The sequence below is a fragment of the Eumetopias jubatus genome, unplaced genomic scaffold, assembly GCF_037043125.1.
Source record: "Eumetopias jubatus isolate StellerSeaLion01/CBP00866 unplaced genomic scaffold, mEumJub1_p1.0 scaffold_3, whole genome shotgun sequence".
Classification (NCBI taxonomy): Eukaryota; Metazoa; Chordata; class Mammalia; order Carnivora; family Otariidae; genus Eumetopias; species Eumetopias jubatus.
In genome coordinates, this window is record NW_028274809.1 from 20,095,252 (window position 1) to 20,115,525 (window position 20,274).

The window sequence follows — 20,274 nt, forward strand, 5'->3', positions numbered from 1 at the left end:
ATAAAAATCTCTGTATCCCTAAACCAATCACAGTGTTTTTGGCATACCCTGGGTGTTTCATATCATTTTGTTGAGCACTGAATGAGTTGACAAAGTGGGGGAACTGATGTACATTGGAGGATCCGAGTGACATCTTATTTAAAGAAATAATTACGTCGCCCAAATTTCCCAGGGCGTCCCCAGCCTGTGAGCACAAGTGAGGTCATGTCAATAGCAGTGACCAAAATTGCACTGGCTTAGACTCTCTGTGCTCATGCAGGGCTTCATCCCCCCACAAGGTTCTCCCAGGAATTTGAGGGAGTCTGTTGGGAGTGTCCCCCAGGGGCTCTTCTGGGTGTTGCTGTGCTAGACTTGCCTCTGGAGTCACTGCTGAAGGACCGGTGTCCTTGCAGCCCATGGTGACCGTGGAACCTTCTGCCAGAGGATCCCCAATCTTCTAATGTCTTTGTGGAGTTTTTGCGCTCTTCATTGGACTTGGTGGGGACTCTCTGGGGGGCAGTGTTGAGCTACAGGCTGGTGGTCAGCATTGTCCTTCCACCCCTCCCAGACAGGGAGAAGGTCAAGTTCCCCCATTCCTGGCCCTTGATTTCCTTTGGATGAGTTCCGGTCCAGGACCAGAACTCTTTGCCTCCTCTTTGAACATAGGCTTCTGCTACGTCTCTTCACTCCCTCAGTTCTTCAGGCAGGCATGAACTCGACACTGGAGTTCCACCAGAACATGATGTCTTCCACCAAAATAAGAACCTTGCCTTAATAAAAGTTTCTGAGCAAATTGGACCCTCAAGAAGGGACTGCTGCCTCTTAGGGTAGGGGTGATTCTATTGCCCTGATTGCTCCAGAGCCCCAGGCCTGCCCCCCTCCACTCTCTCCATTCCCTGCCCCTCACCTTGTTGCAGCCTTTGCTAAGGAGAAGTTCTCACCAGCTCTCCAGGGCAGGAACTGCTGTTGCAAAACTCTTGCTCCATGCAATGGTAATGGGATGCAACTCTGGGTGGCCCTGACCCCAAGAGGTGGTGCCCAGGCGCTGGCCAGAGCCACAGGGTTGCCCAACCACTGCAGAGGCTCTGGCAGTCCGTGCGAGGCAGAGGGGATGGGGATAATAGCATGCATGCCTGTTTGGGGCCACAAAGTCTGCCCTGGAGCTCAGATAGGGCAGCTAATCCCCTTGATATCGAGTGGGGCCCACGCTTCTTCTGAAATCGTATTCCCAGAAGCACCACAATTGGGTGCCCAGTGAATGATGCAGAATTTACATAAGACTTCTCAGGCAGTCAGGGGATATGATCTTGTACCATGGAGTTACACAAGTCCTCATCAACCCTCTTTATTAAAATGTAGCTGAGTGAGCACTGCATGGAGAGTCACCTGGTCCCAGCCCCTCCCTCCAGGCACTCACAACTTGGGACCGACCAAGTCACCATCACGGTTGGAAGGAAAGGAGAGAGAGAGGCCCAAGCCCCATGTCTGTGCTCTGGGGAGCATCTGGGACTCCCATACACTGCCGGTGGGAGGGAACAATGCATGACTTCCTTGGGAAACAACTCAGCAGTTTTTCTTAAAAGTTAAACATATACCTATCCTAGGACCTGGACATTTCGTTCCTAGGTATTTCCCCAAGAGAAATAAGAGCAAATGTCTGTACAAAGATTTGTACACAGCTGATCGTAGGAAAGGTATGTGTAACAGCCTCGAATTGGAAACAATCCAAATGTCTGGCAACAGCTGAACGTGTAAACAAAACTGTGGTCTCTCCACGCAGTAGAGTTCTTCCCCTTAGCCTTAAACAGGGACTATTGATATGTGCACCAACATGGATGAATCCCAAAATAAGTACGCTGAGGGAAAGAAGGCAGACAATAGAGTGCATACCAGATGATTCTGTTTATATAAAATTCTGGAAAGCTCGAGTCTAGTGGTAGAGAGCAGATAAGTGGTTGCCTTGGGAGGGGGAGGGTGAGGGAGAGATTACAAAGGGCATGAAGGAAAACTCTGGGGATGATGGATGTGTTCATTATTGTGAACATGGTGATGGTTTCATGGGTGTATATTAAAGTCAAAACTCATCCAATTGGACGATTTATGCCAAGTGTGTTAAATGTCAAGACCTCAAGAAAGCTATTAAAAATGAAACACAGCAAAAGCAGACCTTCACAGCCGACTCCAGACAGGACGCTCCCCGAGTGTGGTGAAGGGTGGGCTGGGTGAGGTGGGGGTGTGGAGAAATGTCAGGGCCCCTGGGTCTTCTCGGGCCCAGGGGAAGGATGTTCTGAGCCTGGTGGGCCTTTAGGGAGGATGGTGTCTCGCACCCTCACGGACAGAAGAAGCCCAGACAGACAGCTGTGAGCTTTCTCAAGCCGCCCCGCTCATGGGCGGGGGGTGCAGGGCTCTAGCCGGCTCTTCCTGCTCTCCACGCTGCAGGATGTGCACACAAGTGCTGTCTGCCTGAGATCATCAAATTCTAAAAGGCAGGACTCGTCAGACCAGAGAGGTGGGAAGGGCGAGGAGAGGGAGCTGATTGAGGCGGGAGGGTGTGTGGCCAGTCGGGTGATCCTGTCAGTTGAATTGAGCTTCGCCCTTCTGGGAGCAAGGTTGGCAGTGGCCCTCTCTCTTCTTGTAATCCACAGAGCAGGCATGGCAAACCTGGCCTCCGCAGAGCCTGGGAGCAGAGGTGGGAAGAGTGGGGGCTCATGGGTGTGTATTGGGGAGGGGAGCACGGGGCTTGAGCATGTGCTGTCCGTTCTGTTCTTTATCTCCCGGCAGAGAGGCCCTGGGCCTGTCCAAGGAGGCCTCCCCTTTCCTAAAGGGTGTCTCAATGCCCCACCCCCTCCAGAGTCCTTTAAGTCCAAATGGCAGGTTCTCCTGCTGGCCCCCTTCCCTCTCCCCCATGGCTTGTCCTGCCACCCTGTTCCCAGAGGAAGGTGAGGGGAGCAGCTCCCCCCAGACCAGAAGCCTGTTCATCAGTCTCTTCTCGGAAGGATTGCACAGTCCCATCTTCCAGACACTGTTGCTTGTCTGACCCCTTTCCACTGTTCTGGTTCATGTCTATGCTAAGTGTGTAAATTGAGTGGCTGCCTTTAAGTGGCTTTCATAAACCCCCAGTTCCTGTGTCCCTTCCGTCCCAGTGGGGGCAGAGCGCTGTGGGCTGGTGGAAATAGTGCTTGTCCCAGACCAAGACTTCTGTGCCCTCCCCATTACCTGCACGGGTACCGCCGAGACAGCCGGCCAAAGATCTTGCTGCAGTCCGCACAACATCCGGGGGCCAGGGAAGACAGATGCTGGGCTTTCCGCCACAGGTCATCCTTCTCTCTGATGGGTGGACAGGGGTGGGGAGACACCCACAGAGATGGGAAGATGGAGAGACCAAGACGGAGAGGAAGAGAAACACGGAGACCAAGAAGAGAGAGCGAGCGAGAGAGGGTGTGCGTCACCCAGAGACACACACAAAGAAACAAAAAAAAAAAAAAAGAGAGAGAGAGAGAGAGAGAGACAGCAAGGCAGAAAGACCGAGGCACAGAAAACAAGAGCGAGACAGAGAAGGACAGAGAGAGATGGTCAGAGAGAAAGGAAGTCAGTGAGTAGGAGAGGGAGACAAAGAGAGACACACACAGAGAGGTAGGTGGGGAGATAAAGGCAGAGAGAGAGAGAGAGAGAGAGAGAGAGAGAGAGACCAAGAGAACAAGATACAGAGACAGTCAGGGACACAGAGAGAGAGGGAGAGACAAATATAGAGAAAGATGGAGAGACAGAAAGAGATACAGTGATAGAGAAAGAAATGAAGAGACCATGAAAGAGACACCCCCCTACACACACACATAAGAGGTGAGGGAGTCTGTAGTCTTTGGGAAGATGGATGGCAACATCTGGGTTCCCCTCGCCCAATATAACCTTCATATTCCACCTCCCAGAGCGCTCCCTGATTGTGGAAGTCCCCAGCAGTTTCTTATAATACCCTTAGCTTTTATTTGGCACTTGATAGAAATCCCCTTCTGGTTAAGTAGGCTACACTCCTGCAAAACTATCCTCACTGTTTTGTTTTGTTTTGTTTTGTTTTTTAAAGGATGTTTAGGGAGCACCTGAGTGGATCAGTTGGTTAAGCTCTGACTCTTGATTTCGGCTCAGGTCATGATCTCAGGGTTTGTGAGATTAAGCCCTGCGTCGATCTCTGAGCCGGGTATGGAACCTGCTTAAGATTCTCTGTCTCTTTCCCTCTGCCCCTCCCCCTCTGTCTCCTGCTTTAAAAAAAAATTTTTTTTTTTATCAAAATGATACATACACATGACTTAAAAATCCAACAGTACAGAAGTACTTATACCAAAAGGAAATAGACACCCTCCCCACTCCTTCTGATTTCAGTGGCAAAACCACTTCTTACACTTCGAGGTTTTTCTCCTTGATGTTACTTCCACACTTGAGTAATATGCTCATATCCTCTCCTCTTGATCCATCGAGAGAGAACATCTTCTACAGAGCTCCTTACCTTGATGTCAGGGGAGGTAGCTTATTTAGTACCGTTCTCACTAACTCTACCTCCTTCCTCCGCAGAATATCCCTATTTTTGGTTCCTCTATTACTCTTGTAGTTTTACAGAATACACTCACACATTTATTTCTCACTCATCCTATGAAGGACAGACAGCATCCCAACTGCCATTCTGTCATAGGATGATACCAGCATCCCTTCCTCTTCAGAGAGCCTCCTTTGCTCACCTCCTACTTACCTTTTCCTGCAACATCCAATATGGTGGCCACTAGTCCCATGTGGCTACTTTAATTTATATTGAATTTGACTAAAATGAACTAAAATTAGAACCTCAGTTCTTCAGTCACACAAGACACATTTGAAGTACTCAGTCGCTACATGTGACTGGTAGCTACCATATTGGACAGGGCAAATAGAGAACATTTCCTTCCTCATAGAAAGTTCTATTGGATTCTCTTCTATACTTAATATTGTTTAGGTGATAACATTGACAGTTCTATCATTGCAGTTGTTTTCTGTGCTTGGTCTTTAGGTTGATTCCAACATTAAAAAATCAATAAATAGTATTTACATTATTAGACGATATATAAACATATTTCTTCAAGGAGAGCTTAGATGTGTTCTACACATTTCCTTTCTTGGAAATGTTTTGTTTTTCCAGGACTTTCCAATTGTCTTTTTTTCTCTGTGCATGACTTGCCCTTAACATAGCCTGAGTATTCTCTCTCCCCAACAAATTCTTCATCGTATCAGGTATTTTATTGATTCTCTTCCTCCCCAGAGATTTTTCTCCTAGGTCCTCTCTATTTCTGCTACAGCCTGAACTTACTGCTCCCTGGGCTTGCTGTCTGTCCTCTTGTCATCTTGGGAATTCCCTTTTCTTGTCTCCTGGATTACCATGACTGTTCCCTGAATTCTACATCTTCTCCTTTCTTGGCTTACTTCCTTGTTTTTCTGAAGTACATCCTTAATTAATTTCCCAAGAAAGACTGTGTGGGAGGTGCATTTTCTATAACCGGTCTTCCTGAAAAACATCTTTCCTGCATCACCTTCCCTACTTGCTTCATAGTTTGGCTGGACCTAGAATTCTAGGGCAAAAGCTATCTTTCCTAAGAACTTGAAAGTATGAATGCATTGATTCTTCTTCTTTTTTTTTTTTTAAGTAGACTTCACACCCAGCGTGGAGCCTAATGCAGGGCTTGAACTCACGACCCCGAGATCAAGACCTGAGCCAAGATGAAGAGTTGAATGCTTAACTGACTGAGCCACCCAGGCGCCATTGATCCTTAACATGCCTTTCTGTGTCCTACTTCTTTTATAAGTGACGTGTCTTGAGTATATTGTTCTCATCTTTATTTTACCGAGATTTCACAACGATGTATCTCAATGTGCATTTCCCTTCTTTTTGCTTGTTGTGCTGGTCACTCTGTGACATCTTTACATCTGAAGACCTGTGACCCTCAGAGCTGGGAAAGTCTCTCATCTTTTTATCTGATAATCTCCTTGATTTTATTCTCTCCTTCTTGGGAATTCTTGTCAGTTGGAGAAGATAGTGAAACTCCTGGATTGATCCTTTATGTTTGCAATTGTTTCTCTCATGCATTCCATCTCTTTATGCATTTTACTCTACGTTCTGAGAGACTGCCTTCTCTTCCTTTTCCAATCTTTATGAATTTAAAAAAATTTGATATTTTTAATTTCCAAGAACACTTCTCATCTTTTGATGGTCCCTTACCACAGCATCTTGTTTCATGGGAGGTGGATTTTTTTGTTTATCTTTGTCTCTCCCTTTTATGCTCTAGATTCTTCTCAAACATCTGGAGATCTCTGGTTACTATTTCATGTTTAAGCTGCTGGAGTTTCAAGTACTGGACAGGGACGGTCGGTTGGCTTGTGGCTTCCCTTTAGGATGGACTGGGCAGGGAGCTACCTGCCCCATGGACTGTCAAATATCAGAACACACTGCTCTTTCATTTGGGGGCATCTAACTTTTTTTTAGAGAAGGACATTTTAATTCTTTGCCTGGGAGATAGATCTCTGGGTTTGATATTCTGCAGTCGGGGAGGCAGGCAGAAAGCAGGGGGTATACACTGCTCTTTCTAATAACTTTATCAGTTAATTTTCCTGATATCTGTCCCTCATCTCATTCCTGCCATTTGAGGTCCTGGTATCTCTGGGCCCTGAAGTTCTAACTTGGGCTAAATAATCCAGTATCTACTTTTTCATCCATTTTCCGGTTTCTGGAAAGTAGCTGAAATCTCTTCTCTGTGGTTGGCTCCTCCACCTTTCTCTCTATTACAAGTTTTATTTATTTTTGATCATTTAGGATCATTCTAGTGAGATCTCAGGGTGGAAAACAGGTGATGTGTCTGTCCACCATCTTGATGCAGAAGTCAGCCTCTATGGCTCCCCCCGCCCTTTTTGCTTAGGGCCAGATTTTTCATGATGCTTCTGCAAGGAACATTATATTATGTAGTTTGGGATCTTGTGATGAGTTTCTTTAACATGAGGAAAAGCGTTTTTCCCTCCTGATGCACTGGTATATTTCCTTGGAATGCCTAGTGACACTTAGGCAACTTTCTGTGTTTCCATTTTTGATTCTGCTGCCAAGATGCTCAGAGTTAAATTTCGACCCTAACCCTAATCCTATGCCTTGGGATTATATATTTTTCCTCTTCCATTTTGCATATTTTTATTTAACAATCATATATATATCATTTATAACAGTCATATATATATGTATATATGTCTTTTATTGTTGGTTACCTTAAATTCTTTTGTGAGATATACAGCTAATATCTTATATCCTCTTTTCTCCCAGTTGACAGCTCCTTGGAGGAGATCATTCCTTAAATTCTTGGTTTGTTCTTTCCAGGTTGACCTCTGCCTTCTCTCATCTTTAGTATCACTTGGATTTTGTGCCAGAGGATTTAGTCCTAGATGATCCCTCAGCGACCTTCTAATTCTAATGGAACCTGAGTCCAGTGGTGTCCTGCTTCCTGAACTGGGTCAAAGTATAACATTAGCTCCCCACTAGGGCAGAGACCAGGCTTTACACAGCTCCTCCATCCTTCAGTGGCTTAGTGGTTTGGAATCGATCCTGGTGAGCTTAGCCTCTGGAACCTAGGACAGCTGCCCCAGGGCGGCCCATAGGCCCAGTGGTCTGTGGAAATCTAGCAGGTAGTCAGGTACAGGACACATGATTAGCTCTTGGTTAACCTCCCCCTTCTCTCAATTCCTTCTCCATCCATGGGTTCCTTTCCTTTCCCCTAACCTTAGTAGGTGTGTATGTATGTGGGGGTGCATTGGAGTGGTGGCGTGCCTTGGAGCCAGAAGACTCTCTGCAATTTATATGCTGTGTGTCCTTGGTGGCCAAGTCAGCCTCTCTGACCCTTAGTTTCCTCATCTGTAAGATGAGGAGAATGGCGGGGGTGGCCATAAGAAGGAGACGAGTTAGCATACATAAAAGGTTCAGAACCCTACTTGATAGTCTTTAGTGGAGTAGAATTTTCATTCCCCAGTCTCTACGTCCCACGCCATCCTCCCTTCCGCATTCCTGCCCCACCGCGTCCGCCCTTACTGAATCAGCTCCAGCACCCTCATCTTCATGGCACGGACCAGGTCCCGCTGCCCTCCAAGCTCCTCCTCATACATGGTGTCCCTCCTCTCAGCCTCCTGCTGCTTCTGCTCCAGCTCCGTCTGCAGCCGGGTCCTCTCTTCCTGACACCTGGGCACAGAAGGAGGACTCAGTTCCCGGCATTTGTGCCCGAGCTAGGCCGGGCCTCTGCCTGCCAGGGGGCTCCTGGGGAAGCTGGTGGTGCTTCCTACAGCTGACGTGCGCACACACCATACACACCACACACGGACACACATACCTACCACACATGCGCTCACACATACACACACGTGCTGCACATATACTCCCGGCCCTCACAGCCCGCCATGCCACACATACCACACATACACACACACAGCAACACACACCACACGCACTCACAACACAAACACCATGCCACACAATACATGCCACATAAGTCACAATACACCGCACACTCTACACACATCACACACACCATATAACACACATACCACACACTCCGTACTGACACCATACCATATACACTTGCGACACATCATATATACACACAACACACTCACAACACCTCACACACACCACACACCATGTGCCACACACACACACCATACACACCACACATATACACACAACACACCACACACACCAAACACACACACACACTCACATATACACACATTCTTCACACATTCTCCACACCCCCACACCCTGCCAGGCCACACACGCTCACACACACACACCGAATGGAGCACCGTGTACAACATGACATCTACAGGCTGACTCCTTACCAGCCGTTCAGAGGGATGAAAACAGGGTGTAGCCAACATTGCCATTTGCATTTCTTTTCTTTTCTTTTTTTAACATTTCCATTTTAAAATGTAATTTTCTTGAAAGGCATACTCACAATCATGGCAGCTGTCTGGAGGGAAGGGGGGCTGTCTGGGGACCAGGCTGGATGGGCTGTGCCCAGCTGAGAACAATTATCGGTTTGGGGGGGGGTAGGTGGGGTGGGGTTTGGGGTGATTTTTAGGTTTTAAAATATTTTGAAAAATTACAGCACATTGTCTTTTCAATTAAAGAAGCAATATTAAACATACGGCTTTCTTAAGTTTCTCTTTGAGTTTGGGCTTGGCGTTGCCTCAGCTCTGTTCTGGTCTCTTCATTTTGTCTTCGGTGGCTTCCTAGCAGGTTCCAAGAAATCTGCTGGACTGGAAATAAGAGGGTCCCAGCCCCTCCTCCCATCGCTCAGATGGGAGGGTGTTGCAAAGGCGGGTGCACATCCTGTGACCTCAGATGTGTGTGCGTGTGTGTGTGTCTGTCTGTGTGTGGCCACACCCCTGGGCTTCAGTGTGTTTGAGGCTTGCAAGAGGCTTCACGGTGAACTGAACTGTGAATTTTTACAACGCCGCCGCATAGCAGGCCTCAGAGAAGAAAGCTGGGTGGGCTGTAAAATCAAACCGACAACAGCTACCCATGGAAATTTTGAAAGACCAGTCAGTCCCTGCAACCCTAAGGAAGGGTGTTCTTGTGCTCAGGGCCACGTTCTGACTTTTAATGAACATTCTGGTCTCCAGTATCCTTCCTTCTTAGGATTGCTGTTTCATTTTCCCAAGCTAGTTTACTAGCGCACTGATCCCAGGGCCTTTGGTGAGGCTGGTGTTGGTCCCGATGTGAGCACCATGGTTGCAGTGTATCTTTGAGGTGGGGAGGGAACATTTATTAAGCACCTACTGTGTGCCAGGGGCTGTTGGAGGGGGCAGGAATACAGCAGTGCATATGCCTCCTGGTGGAGCTTAGAGTGTGTCTGGGGCAATGTTCAAAACAAGTAATGGGCCAATAACATGGTGAAGCCAAGTGTATGACTGGGATGAAGGAGAGGCGGGGGGAGGACTCGAGAGGGTGCTCGGCAAAGGCTCCTGAGATGAGGTGACCTTTAAGCAGATCTAAGAGATGAGAAGTCGGCCATGTAGAGCCACGGAAAGGCACATGTGAAGGTCTGCAAGTTGGCAAGAACTTGGTTTGTTTGAGGAACTGAAAGAAGGCAAGGGAAGCTGGAACATCACGAAGGGCAGGAGGTGGGGAATGGGCAAGAGAGGAGGTGGGAAGGAGCAGGGCCTGATCTCGGCCTCGCTGGCCCCGGGAAGGGTGGACTTTAATCTCAGTGCAATGGAAAGACACCCAAGTATTTCAAGCAGGGGCTGACAGACACCTCCAGTGCAGGAGGGGACCTGGAAGAAATTCAAGTCTGTTGAACACCTACTACATGCCAGACCCTGAGCTCAGGGCTTTATAGCCTGGCTCCGTTTTAAATTTTCAGAAATGTATGGTTAGGTAATATGATCGTTATTTTACAGGAAAGAAAATAGAGCTTCAGAGAGGAAATCACACTTGCTGAGGGTCACACGGCTTGGTAAGTGGAGGGAGCAGAAATCAGGATGCAGACCTCTCAGGCCGTCAACTCTTTCTGTCGCCCCACACTTCGGTGGCTCTTGGCACCAGTGCTGAGTGGGCAACCGGTGGGAGAAAGGGATAGAACCTTATGAGCCCCTGGTGTGCCTCAAAGGATCTCAGGGGGGGACGGGGTGGGGGGAATGTGTGATGTTTGCCTAATTCCCCATCTGAGGACCTCTTCCACTCATCCCTGACCTAATCACCTTTGCTTTGAGGTCTTACCCAGGGACAGAAGAAACCCACCTGCTTGGAAGGATGGTCTCACAGAGCATCGGAGCCAGAAGGAGGAACTTTAGAGATCCAACCATCTCCTTTTGCAAATCAGACACCAGAGGCCAGAAAGGGAAGGTCAGTTTCCCAAGGTGCCATGGCCAGAGAGCTGGGAAGTGGGTGTCGGATGTCCCACAGCTCAGTTCCAAGTGTATTTTCTTAGCTCCTGGTTGGTCTGCTGGGGCCTGATGCTTGGCTGGTCTGGTGTCTCCCCTGTGTGTCCAGCCTGGGGCTCTGCACCCAAAGGCTGCATCCCTGTCCATCTTCACTCTATTCTCCACACCACAAACAGAGCAATCTTGAAGGTCTTGGGACCTCCCACTTCCTGCTCAAAACTCTGTTCCAGCCCCACGGGGATTTTGCATTTGCAGGTCCCCCTGCCTGGAGCACCCCTCCCACCATATCTGCAGGGTCCACTTGTTCCAGTGATCGGGGCTTCTGCTCAACTCTCACCTCCTCAGCGAGGAAGCCCATGACTCTAAGTCTAGGTGACTGTCTTGTCTCTATCCCCTTTCCTGGACTGATGTTTTCCCACAGCACCCATGACTAGCTGACGTCTCATTTCTATTTGTTGATCTGTCGTCTGTCTCTGCAGGTCCCAGAGAGCAGACACTGCCTGTTCTGTTCATGGCTGTCACCCCGCTCATGGCCACAGTAGAGGCACCATACTATTGTTGGCTGACTCAGTGGGCCCCACGGCACTTCTCTCTGGCGGTGGTGAGACAGCCGATCCCAGCTTGATGCCCATGGCCCCTGGAGTGAGACATTCCTCCTGAGTTCCCTGGATCCCAGGAGGCAGGGCAGCACATCGTCCTCCCAGCCACAGAAGCTTCTGTTCCCACTACCCCGCGTTCTGACGGCTCTCCAGCAGATCAGCCTGTGCCTCTCCTCTGAGCTCCACACCCTCCTGTCTGCCCAGCGGCTCCACTTGCCCGTCCAACGGGCGTCTGAGACTTAATAGGCTCTCACCCCAGCTCCTGAAATTTCCCCACAAGCCTGCCCTGCCGTGGCAGACTGTCAGCTGGGACTCCGGCCTTCCAGCGGGTCAGGCGGAAAAACGAGAGTCATTCTTGACATCTGTTTCTCTCTTGCACCAGGAAGCCCGGCCTCACAGTAGACACAGAATCCTGCAGCTTCTTTGCACCTCCATTGCCAGAGAGCATTTGGGGACTCCCCCGCGCTCCCCTTCCTCATCAGCATCCCCACTTCCTTACAGACTAGCTCCAGAGAGCAGTGGCCTTGAGCCCTCGAAAGCACAGATCGGTCCGGATTAGGCACGTCTACGGGGACAGATGAGCGCTTGCCTAGGGCTGGGAGGTTGGGAGAAAATGGGCAGTGACTGCTAATGGTACAAGGTCTCCTCTTTGGGGTGACGAAAATGTCTGATCGAGGCACAGTTTTATAAATACACAAAAACCCACTGTATTGTTAAAAAAAAAAAGTGAACATACTTAACATTAAAGCAAACAGTTGCATCTTGTCCCTCTTCTGCTCAGGACTGTTTCAGTGGTTCCTATCTCACTCTGAGTCAAAGCCAAGGTCCTTTTGATGACCTGCAAGGGTCTCCTGTTACCCGAATGACCTGCCCCTACCTCCTCTCCCTCCTCACTCCACTGGGCCTCAGGGATATTCCTGGGACCTGCCACGCCCATTCCCACCACCTGGCCGTGGCCCTTGCTGTTCCTCTGCCTGGATCATTCTTCGACCACATACCCAAATGGCTTACTCCTCACTTCCTTCAGGTCTTCACTCAAGCATCACTTTTTCAGGGAGGCCCTCCCTGGCTGTGCCGCCATATTTAAAGTCAGCCCTTGACACCCCCATCCCTTTTTCCTGCTCGACTTTTTTTTTCTTAGGACTTGTCACATCTGACGCTATGCAATTAACTTGCTTGTCATGTTTACCGATTGCCTCCCCCACTAGAAGGGAAGCTCCACAGGGACAGGGGTTTGGTCTGTGTTGTCCACAAGAGGATTTGCGGCACACACCACAGGGCCGGCACAGAGAAGGTGAGCTGAGAGTCTGGGGGATGCTGGATGGGATGACAGGCCGCAGGGTGGTGGTCTGTGACACAGGGGCTCCCCCAGCCGAGGGAGCAGTCTGGGCCTGGTGGTCTCCTTGGATCCTCCCAGCTGCTCCCTCCAGGCCATCTTGATTCCCAGAGAAGGCCCCTGGGTGGGCAGGGCCTTGCGTTCACCTAGGGCCGGGATCACGGGAATCTTTCCTGACCAAACTGCCTAGGGATTTTTCCCGAGCGTCTGGTGGGAGGAGCCCGGGGGGACCTTTTTGGGTTGGTTTCTGGGCCCACAGCCTCTCTCAGCCTTTTAAGCAGAGAGTCTGTCAACTGCCCAGTGATTCAGTCTGAAGCACAGCTACCCAGGCTCTGATGCGGGCGGGCTGGGGTGTCCCGGGGTGGGCGTCAGCCACGTGCGAGGGACAGAGCCAGGAGGGCAGACGAGGCACCCAGCAACCACGGGAGACAGACCCGGAGGGACTGAGTCAGACAAAGCAAGACCTTTGCATGGCAGAGATATTTTTTAAAGATTCTGAAAGAGAAACTCAGACCCTGAGAGAGTGTGCTCCGGGCTCTTGAGGTTAGTGTGATGCCGGGAAGTCGAAGAAGCTGGATGGTGAGGGGGGCTGAGGGGGAGAAACAGGGGGACTGAAATAATACAGGCACTCAAAATCTTGCCTGGGAGTCCGTGTGGAAGCCCTCCGGTTCTGGAGTCAGCTGCTGTGGTGCAGACCTCAGCTCTCTGCTAACTAGTGACATTGGGTGAATTGTGTGGCACCTTGGAGACTCAGTTTCCCTATCTATAAAATGGGGATTCTTAGAGAACCTACCTCATAGTTTGGTTAGGAGGAAACGCCTAGCACAGTAAATGCTCCGTACATGATAGTTATGATGATGATTGTGATTTGCGAGGGTGAAAGAGAGGCTGTAACAGGGAGCAGGAAAATGAGAGACAAATGAACAGGGGAAAGATGGAGAACGAAGGGCAGGAGTGTGGAGGGGCAGGGAGGGAAACTGGCTTGAAAAGAGAGGGGAGCAGCCGCAGAGGGGCAGAGGTGAGTGTGGGAGGGGAGGGAGGGTCAGGAGGCATCCACCTTTCCTGGAGGCTCTCAGGGAGGCCAGTGAGGGGGGGCTGGCAGGGGGTGGGGGTTAGTGGGAACTGCTTGAGGAGGCCCAGGAATAATGCCCTGCATGCCACAGCATCCCCAAGTTGTGTCCAGCATGGGAGGCACTCAGAAGACACTTACTGGAGTGACCATGAAGGGGTGAGCAGGAGCCTCCAGTCCTGCCGGACTCCCTGCCAGGCCTGTTTGTGCAGGGGTGGTGGGGGGTGGTGGGGGGTGGCCAAGGTTACCTGCTGAGCTGCTCCTGCAGTGTCTTCAGCTCCCCTTCCTGCTCCTTCAGCAGCTGCTCCTGGTACTGGGCCTGCTCCTTGGTCTTCCAGAGCTCATGTCTCAGGCTCTTGGGGGTGGGAGGTAAAGGAAGGGAAAGGGAAGCTGAAGGAGGAGGGCAGAGATCCCAGCTCCAGGTCTGACCTGACAAACATCCCCGTGAGACCCCAGGCCAAGTGAGACAGCCCTTAGGTGGAGGGCAGGACTGGGGACAGCCCTGGGAGCTGAGAGGCCAGGCTCTGCCCCTGGGTGAGCCTGGGGCCACCATTTCTTCCTTTGCTGAAGGATGAAAGTTACAGAGCTCAAGGGGCACGAAGACTGTGGCTAGAGAGGAGGCTGAAGGAAAGCTTGAAATCAATCTCGTGATCTCCAGGAGAATCATCTACAACAAAGGCAGCTAGGTGGCTGCTCCGAAGAGCTGTTGGGGAGGGGTCTCAAACTCAAGTGCCCTCAGGGGCCAGGCAGGTAGGACTGATGAACGAAGTGGGCCTGGCGTGAGGCTACGGTAAGAAGACCCCCTCGAAGAATAATCATACTGTGCAGACCAATCAGAATTGATCTGTGGGGGGGGGGGCCTGGGTGGCTCAGTCAGTTAAGTATCTGCCCCCGGCTCAGGTCATGATCCCGGAGTCCTGGGATCGAGTCCTGCATCGGGTTCCTTGCTCTGCGGGGAACCTGCTTCTCCCTCTCCTCCCCACTTGTGCTCTCTCTCACTATCTCTGTCTCTGTCTCTCTCTCAAATAAATAAATAAAATCTAAAAAGAAAATTAAAAAAAAAAAGAATTGATCTGTGGGCTGCAATGTCCCCCCCCCCCCCATCACCACCGAAGAGTCCCACCTGTGGGCCAGGTTAGAGAGGGAGAAGAGGCAGGTACAGTGCTCAGCTGCTCTCACCTTGACCACATCCTGCAAGGCCACCTCTGCCGGCTCTTTCCTCCTGGTCACCCTGGTCACTCCTCTTTCCTCTTGTGGTCTCTCTGGGGTGGAGTCTTCCTTTGTTCCTAGGTCCCGTAGGACCTGGGGCTCTCCCCAAATGCTAGGCACCTCCCACTCCTGCGGGCTCCCTGACATCGTGTCCTCTCTTGTCCTTTTGGGTCTGGAGGCCGGCAGCCTGTGGGCATGACCCCACTCTGCTCCTGCTTTGTGAGTCTCCTCTGCACCCGGCAGAAGCCCTCTGCCCTCAGCCTCCGTCCCTATCACCTCCTTCGGAGATCCGTCGGCCCACTCCCCCTGTCCCTGGCTGCTGGGTGAGTTCTCCAGGCAGATCTCAGGTCTTGGGGCTCCCTTCTCCTGGGCTTGCTGAAGCTCCTCCCCCTCTGGTTCCCACATGCTCTGGGGGGGCCCGAGCCTCCTGGGATCTTCTCTCTTCTTTTCCACGAAGGGACGAAGATGCCTGTGTTGCTGGGACGTGGGGAGTCCAGCTAACCCGTCTTCCCTGGGCTCATCTCGCAGATAGCCGGCTTGGCTAGTGTGCGGCTCCTCTGGCTGGACTCCTGCGGGGTCTCCATGTGGTGCTGAGATCTGCAGAGAAGCCCCCGAAGCCACTCTCGGCACCAATTCGCCCACTGGGTGCGTAGGAGAGGCCACAGACCTAAACCAAGGAACTGGCTAACTCTAAGGGCATGTTGATTCAGGAGGTCTGGGACAGGACCCAGGAACCGGGAACCTACCATCACCCCAGGTGGATCCGGGGCCCAAGCTTCGGTCTGGTCAGGGAGCTGAGGTGCCTCTCAGTGTTCTTTCCTCTCCTCCCTCCCTCCTTCACCTGCACCTTCTATCTGGCTTCCTCTAAGTTCTTCCCACTCTCTCCTCTCCTCCGTCCTGCCCCTGAACTTCTCTGTGTTTCAGTTTTCTCGTCTGTGAATTGGGAATAATAACCCCTACCTCGTAGGGTTGTGGTGAAAGCTTAAACAGACCCCCAGCAGCAAAGAGTCACCTCTCTCAAGCAGCCTTCTCTGTGCTCCCATGTTCTGTGCATGTCTGCATCACCGCACTTAACAGGTTGTATTGCAATGGGTTCCCCCTACTGGTCAGAGGCTGAATCCTCATGGTATCTGGACCTGGTGCCCGGAAGCTGAGGGGGTGCAAAGCAAGACTGGGGAACGGCAATAGCCACAAGCTGTCCCTTCCTGAGCATTTGGCTAGGGGCCTTGCTCTGTGCTACACACGGTCTGTCTCAATGCATCCTCACAATCACCTTCGAGGCAAGACAAGTACCTTGCCAAGGACCTTGGTGATTAGGGGCAGAGCTGGGATTTGAACCCAGAAACCTGGCTCTTCAGTTGCTCCCTGAACTGCACTGAGACGTTTGCACGTTGTCCAACGGAGGCTGTTTCCCTGGTGTGCATCCTACGTGCTTCTGGGTACCCACCCCACCGCCTCCCCGACCCCTGGGCCCCTGGGTCCTGTGGATGGTGCCAACGGTCGCCTTCTCTCCCTGATATGTCTGTCTGTCAGCTTGGTTACTGCTCATCCTGGGGGGCCCAAGAGAGATGGAGAGGAGGCAACTTGGAGTGAAGTTGGGCAGAGGCACCTGCTTTGGGGAATCTTTGGTCTTTCTGGGTCTTCTTCCCTGGGTCCGACTGGCACTGGAGTAATGGGACCTGCAGTGAAAGGGCAAGGGGGTCGGGGGCCTCTCTCCGGCGGCGGTCCAGCCACCCATTGACTGCACTATCCCTCCCACCTTCCCATTCTCGCAGATGCACCCCCCCATCCATGCACACACCCCGCCCACCACTCATCCTGACATCCACCATGGGGTTCATCCTTCTGACCCTCCAGCCCAAGCATCCAGCAACTCCTTATGAGTGAGTACTGCATGCAGCCTCACGAAACATGATGGGATTACACCAGGAAAACAGAAGGCTGAGGGGGGTGGGGGATCAGGGCCTCAGACAGCAAGAAGGGGAGGCGAACCGATGGGGCTCAGGCGGAGTTTGGAGCTTGCAGGGGGTGGTGGGGGTAAGGCACTGGAAAGAGGGGCTTCCCTCCACGCGGGACACACTCACTCTGAGAACATGGGCCAGGCTTCATCTAGGTTTGGCCACTGCAGGTCCAGGTCGAAGGCCACCCCATTGAGAGTGTAGAGAGAGTCCAGGAGGTCTTCCTTGAGTTCGGGGCACACCAGAGGGCTCTGGGGGCCATACCATTTCCTGTGGTAATGGTGATCAGCAGCCTTGGCCTTTGACCTTGGTGTTATTGCTGCCCCCCCAGCCCAACCCCCTGAGAATCTGCCTCTGCTGTACACCACACGGCATGGTTCCCACGGCAGGGTTTTGGCCCCTGGGGGGCAGGAGGCTTAAGCATCATGGTGCTACTGGGCTCCTGTGTTCTGATCCCCCCCTTTGCCCTTTCTTCCTTGACTTTTCTTTCATGGCTGTCCTTTTAGTTGTCCTTGATATTAACCCATCCATGGGGGGCGGGGAAGAGGCATGTTTCCCAAGGGAGGGACAGGGGGAGTCAGAAGGAGCATGTGCCGACAGCCCCACCTGGTGAGCTCTGGGTTCAGGAGGCAGAGCTGCAAGGACTCGGCCAGCTGTCCGTGGGCTAGGCAGAAGCGGATGAAGGCGCGGCCTTTCGCCAGAGGAGTCCTCAACTGCAGAGCGCACAGCGGGTGAACAGTGGTGGGGGGCGGGCGGGGGCAGCCGGGTGCTATTAGGACGGAGGGAACTCAGCCAGCACAGGGAGACAAGATGGGAACTTGTATTGTCATGGGAGCAAAGGGGTGGCCAGAGGGATGCTGAGGGCAGGGCTAACGAGACAGGAGGACCAGGGCAGCGGAGCAAGATGGGTGGGAAAGGGGCCCCTGGAGACCTTTGCCGTCAAGGGCCTGGTGGCAGGGCCCCCTTGTGCTGAGACCAGCCACCCTGCCCCCTGGCCCTGGATACCTTGTCGTGTGCGTGGACGAAGCGAGCCGGCTCCGTGCTACCCCGCTGCAGCCACAGGGCGGCGCCAAGGAAGTCCCAGTAATCCTTCCGAGGCTTCAGGAAGCTCTTCTGCTCTTTCTGGTCAAACTGGGAGCGGGATGAAGGACAGAAAAGCATAGAAACGTTTCCTCCCAGCAGCCACCTTGCATTCCAGCACGCTGAGAGAGGAAAGGGCTACTGTAGACAGACCTGGCTCCACCCTTACTGGCTGTGTGACCATGAGCAAGGTGCTGGACCTCTCTGAGCCTTTTGGTATTCTATTCATGCATTCCAGGAACACTTGTTGAACATTTACTTTCTGCCAGGCTTTGTTCTGCGCCCTGGGAATTCAGCAATGAACAAATTGACCGCATGGGCTTACACTTGGTAGTGGAGACAGACAATGAACAAACTGAGTAAGTAAAACGTATATTATGTTAGTGCTGACTGCTAAGGAGAAAAATAAAGCAGGGAAAGAGAACAGAAAGTACATGGTGTGTGCACACATGTATGTATGTAATGTGTATGAGTGTGTGGTATGTATGCCTGCATGTGTGTGATTTAGGGTGTGTGTGTGTGTGTGTGTGTTAAGAATTTGGATTTGAGGGGTGCCTGGGTGGCTCAGTCAGTTAAGCATCTGTCTTCCACTCAGGTCATGATCCCGGGGTCCGGGGATCGAGCCTGAGTTGGGCTCCTTGCTCAGCTCTCCCCTCTCCCTCTGCCACTACTCCCCTGATTGTGCTCCCCTGCTTGTGCTCTTCTCTCTCAAATAAATAAATAAATAAATAAATAAATAAATAAATAAATAATCTTAAAAAAATTTGGATTAGAGTGGCTAGAGAGAGCCTCACTGAGGAGATACTACTCAAGTCCAGATCTGAAGGAAATGAGAAATTGTGCCATCCAAATTTCTGAGGGAGGAGCAGTCCAGGCAGAGGGAATAGCAAGTGCAAAGGCCCTGAGGTAGGTGCATTCCTGGTGTGCTTTAGGAAAATCAAGGAGGCCAGTGTGACTGGAGTGCAGCAGATGAGGGGTAGACCGGCAGAAGATTCACATGTGCACCCAACAAACCTCACACATGCACACATGTACACTCCCACCACACATGTGCATCACACACAGAGATCTAGGAAGGCTCTGTGTGTGTATGTGGGGGTGGTAGGGTTATCAAGCACCGAAGGGGGGTTAGAATCAGAATTTAATGAGGTGGGGCATAAGAAGAGCTTAGCTTGGCCCGTGGTAAGTGCTCAACAAAAGGGCCAGCAGCAGGAAGGCTCAGCCCTGGGACATCTTGCCTCTGAAACTTCAGTCCTCAGAGCAGGGTGGCCGCCCTGCCCCACCCCTCCCCACCGGGCCCTACCTCACTTCCTAGGCTATGGTATCAATCCCCAAGAGTAAGGTCGGATGTCAGGAAGGGCTTGCTGACCCTGAGGGGGCTGAGGCGGTCGCTCTTCCTCGGTATCTGGGAAAACCCTCCTGGCTCTCTGGGCATGAGGGAAGGGTGGTGGGAGGAGGGCAGAGAGGGGGTCACCTGCAGGAGGAGCTCCAGGCAGCCACAGAGTCTGTGTAGCTCAGCACTGGCATCTGTCACTGGCTGCTGCCGGCCCCCGTAGCCCTGGAGGATGGCCGAGACAGCGGCTGGGGGCGGGGGGAGGATGGTGGACATCAGGCGTCAGGTGGTGAGGGCTCTGAGGGAGGGGCTCCCAAGACCCCTCACTTCTCCCCCAACTCGATCCCAGAAAACCCCTCGGGACTCACTCACCTTTCAAGTTCCTGGTGAGGATGACCCTCTCCTCTGCCATGAGTATTTCAAAATGGTGTGATTCCTCGTGGCTCTGGAAGGTCAACCCAGGAAGGAGCCCCTTCCTGGATGGCTCCTTATCCAAAGGAAGAATCAGAGCCCAGGGCAGGAATGTCATCTATCTGGAGTCACACAGTGAGTTCACAGGTAGGATAAACACCCCAGCTCTTCCTCGTAGGCCAGCGTGGGAAGGTGAGAGTGTAGCCCCCACTAATAGAGTGGTCCTGGGTGCTAGCTGCTATGCTCCGTGCCTGACATCCTTGTCTTATTCAGTCCCCATAATAATCCAGGAGGTCATTAACTCCATTTGATACAAGGCAAGAGGGGGGCTCAGACAGACAGATAAGTCTTTTATCTAATGCCACAAA

The 20,274-nt window shown here is 51.8% G+C and overlaps 1 protein-coding gene and 1 long non-coding RNA gene across 2 annotated transcripts in view; one reads left to right on the plus strand and one right to left on the minus strand.

Annotated features, from left to right (window-relative positions):
• Positions 1 to 12,275, plus strand: part of LOC114203260 (uncharacterized) — a 35,047-nt gene extending 22,772 nt beyond the window's left edge. The window contains exons 2-4 of the long non-coding RNA XR_015767846.1: positions 10,429 to 10,484; positions 10,741 to 10,873; positions 11,391 to 12,275. This is a non-coding gene — a long non-coding RNA (uncharacterized LOC114203260). The remainder of the gene's footprint in view (positions 1 to 10,428; positions 10,485 to 10,740; positions 10,874 to 11,390) is intronic.
• RUFY4 (RUN and FYVE domain containing 4) lies at positions 1,901 to 19,947 on the minus strand. Its single transcript, XM_088021558.1, has 11 exons — positions 19,868 to 19,947; positions 19,637 to 19,743; positions 18,088 to 18,213; positions 17,689 to 17,795; positions 17,209 to 17,352; positions 16,734 to 16,803; positions 15,095 to 15,721; positions 14,164 to 14,270; positions 8,060 to 8,206; positions 3,196 to 3,306; positions 1,901 to 2,656 (listed from the first exon to the last, which is right to left on the minus strand). The coding sequence occupies exons 1-11, from the start codon at positions 19,905 to 19,907 to the stop codon at positions 2,554 to 2,556; spliced, it is 1,689 nt and encodes a 562-aa protein (XP_087877684.1). The 5' UTR covers positions 19,908 to 19,947; the 3' UTR covers positions 1,901 to 2,553.
• Between the last annotated feature and the right edge of the window lie 327 nt (positions 19,948 to 20,274).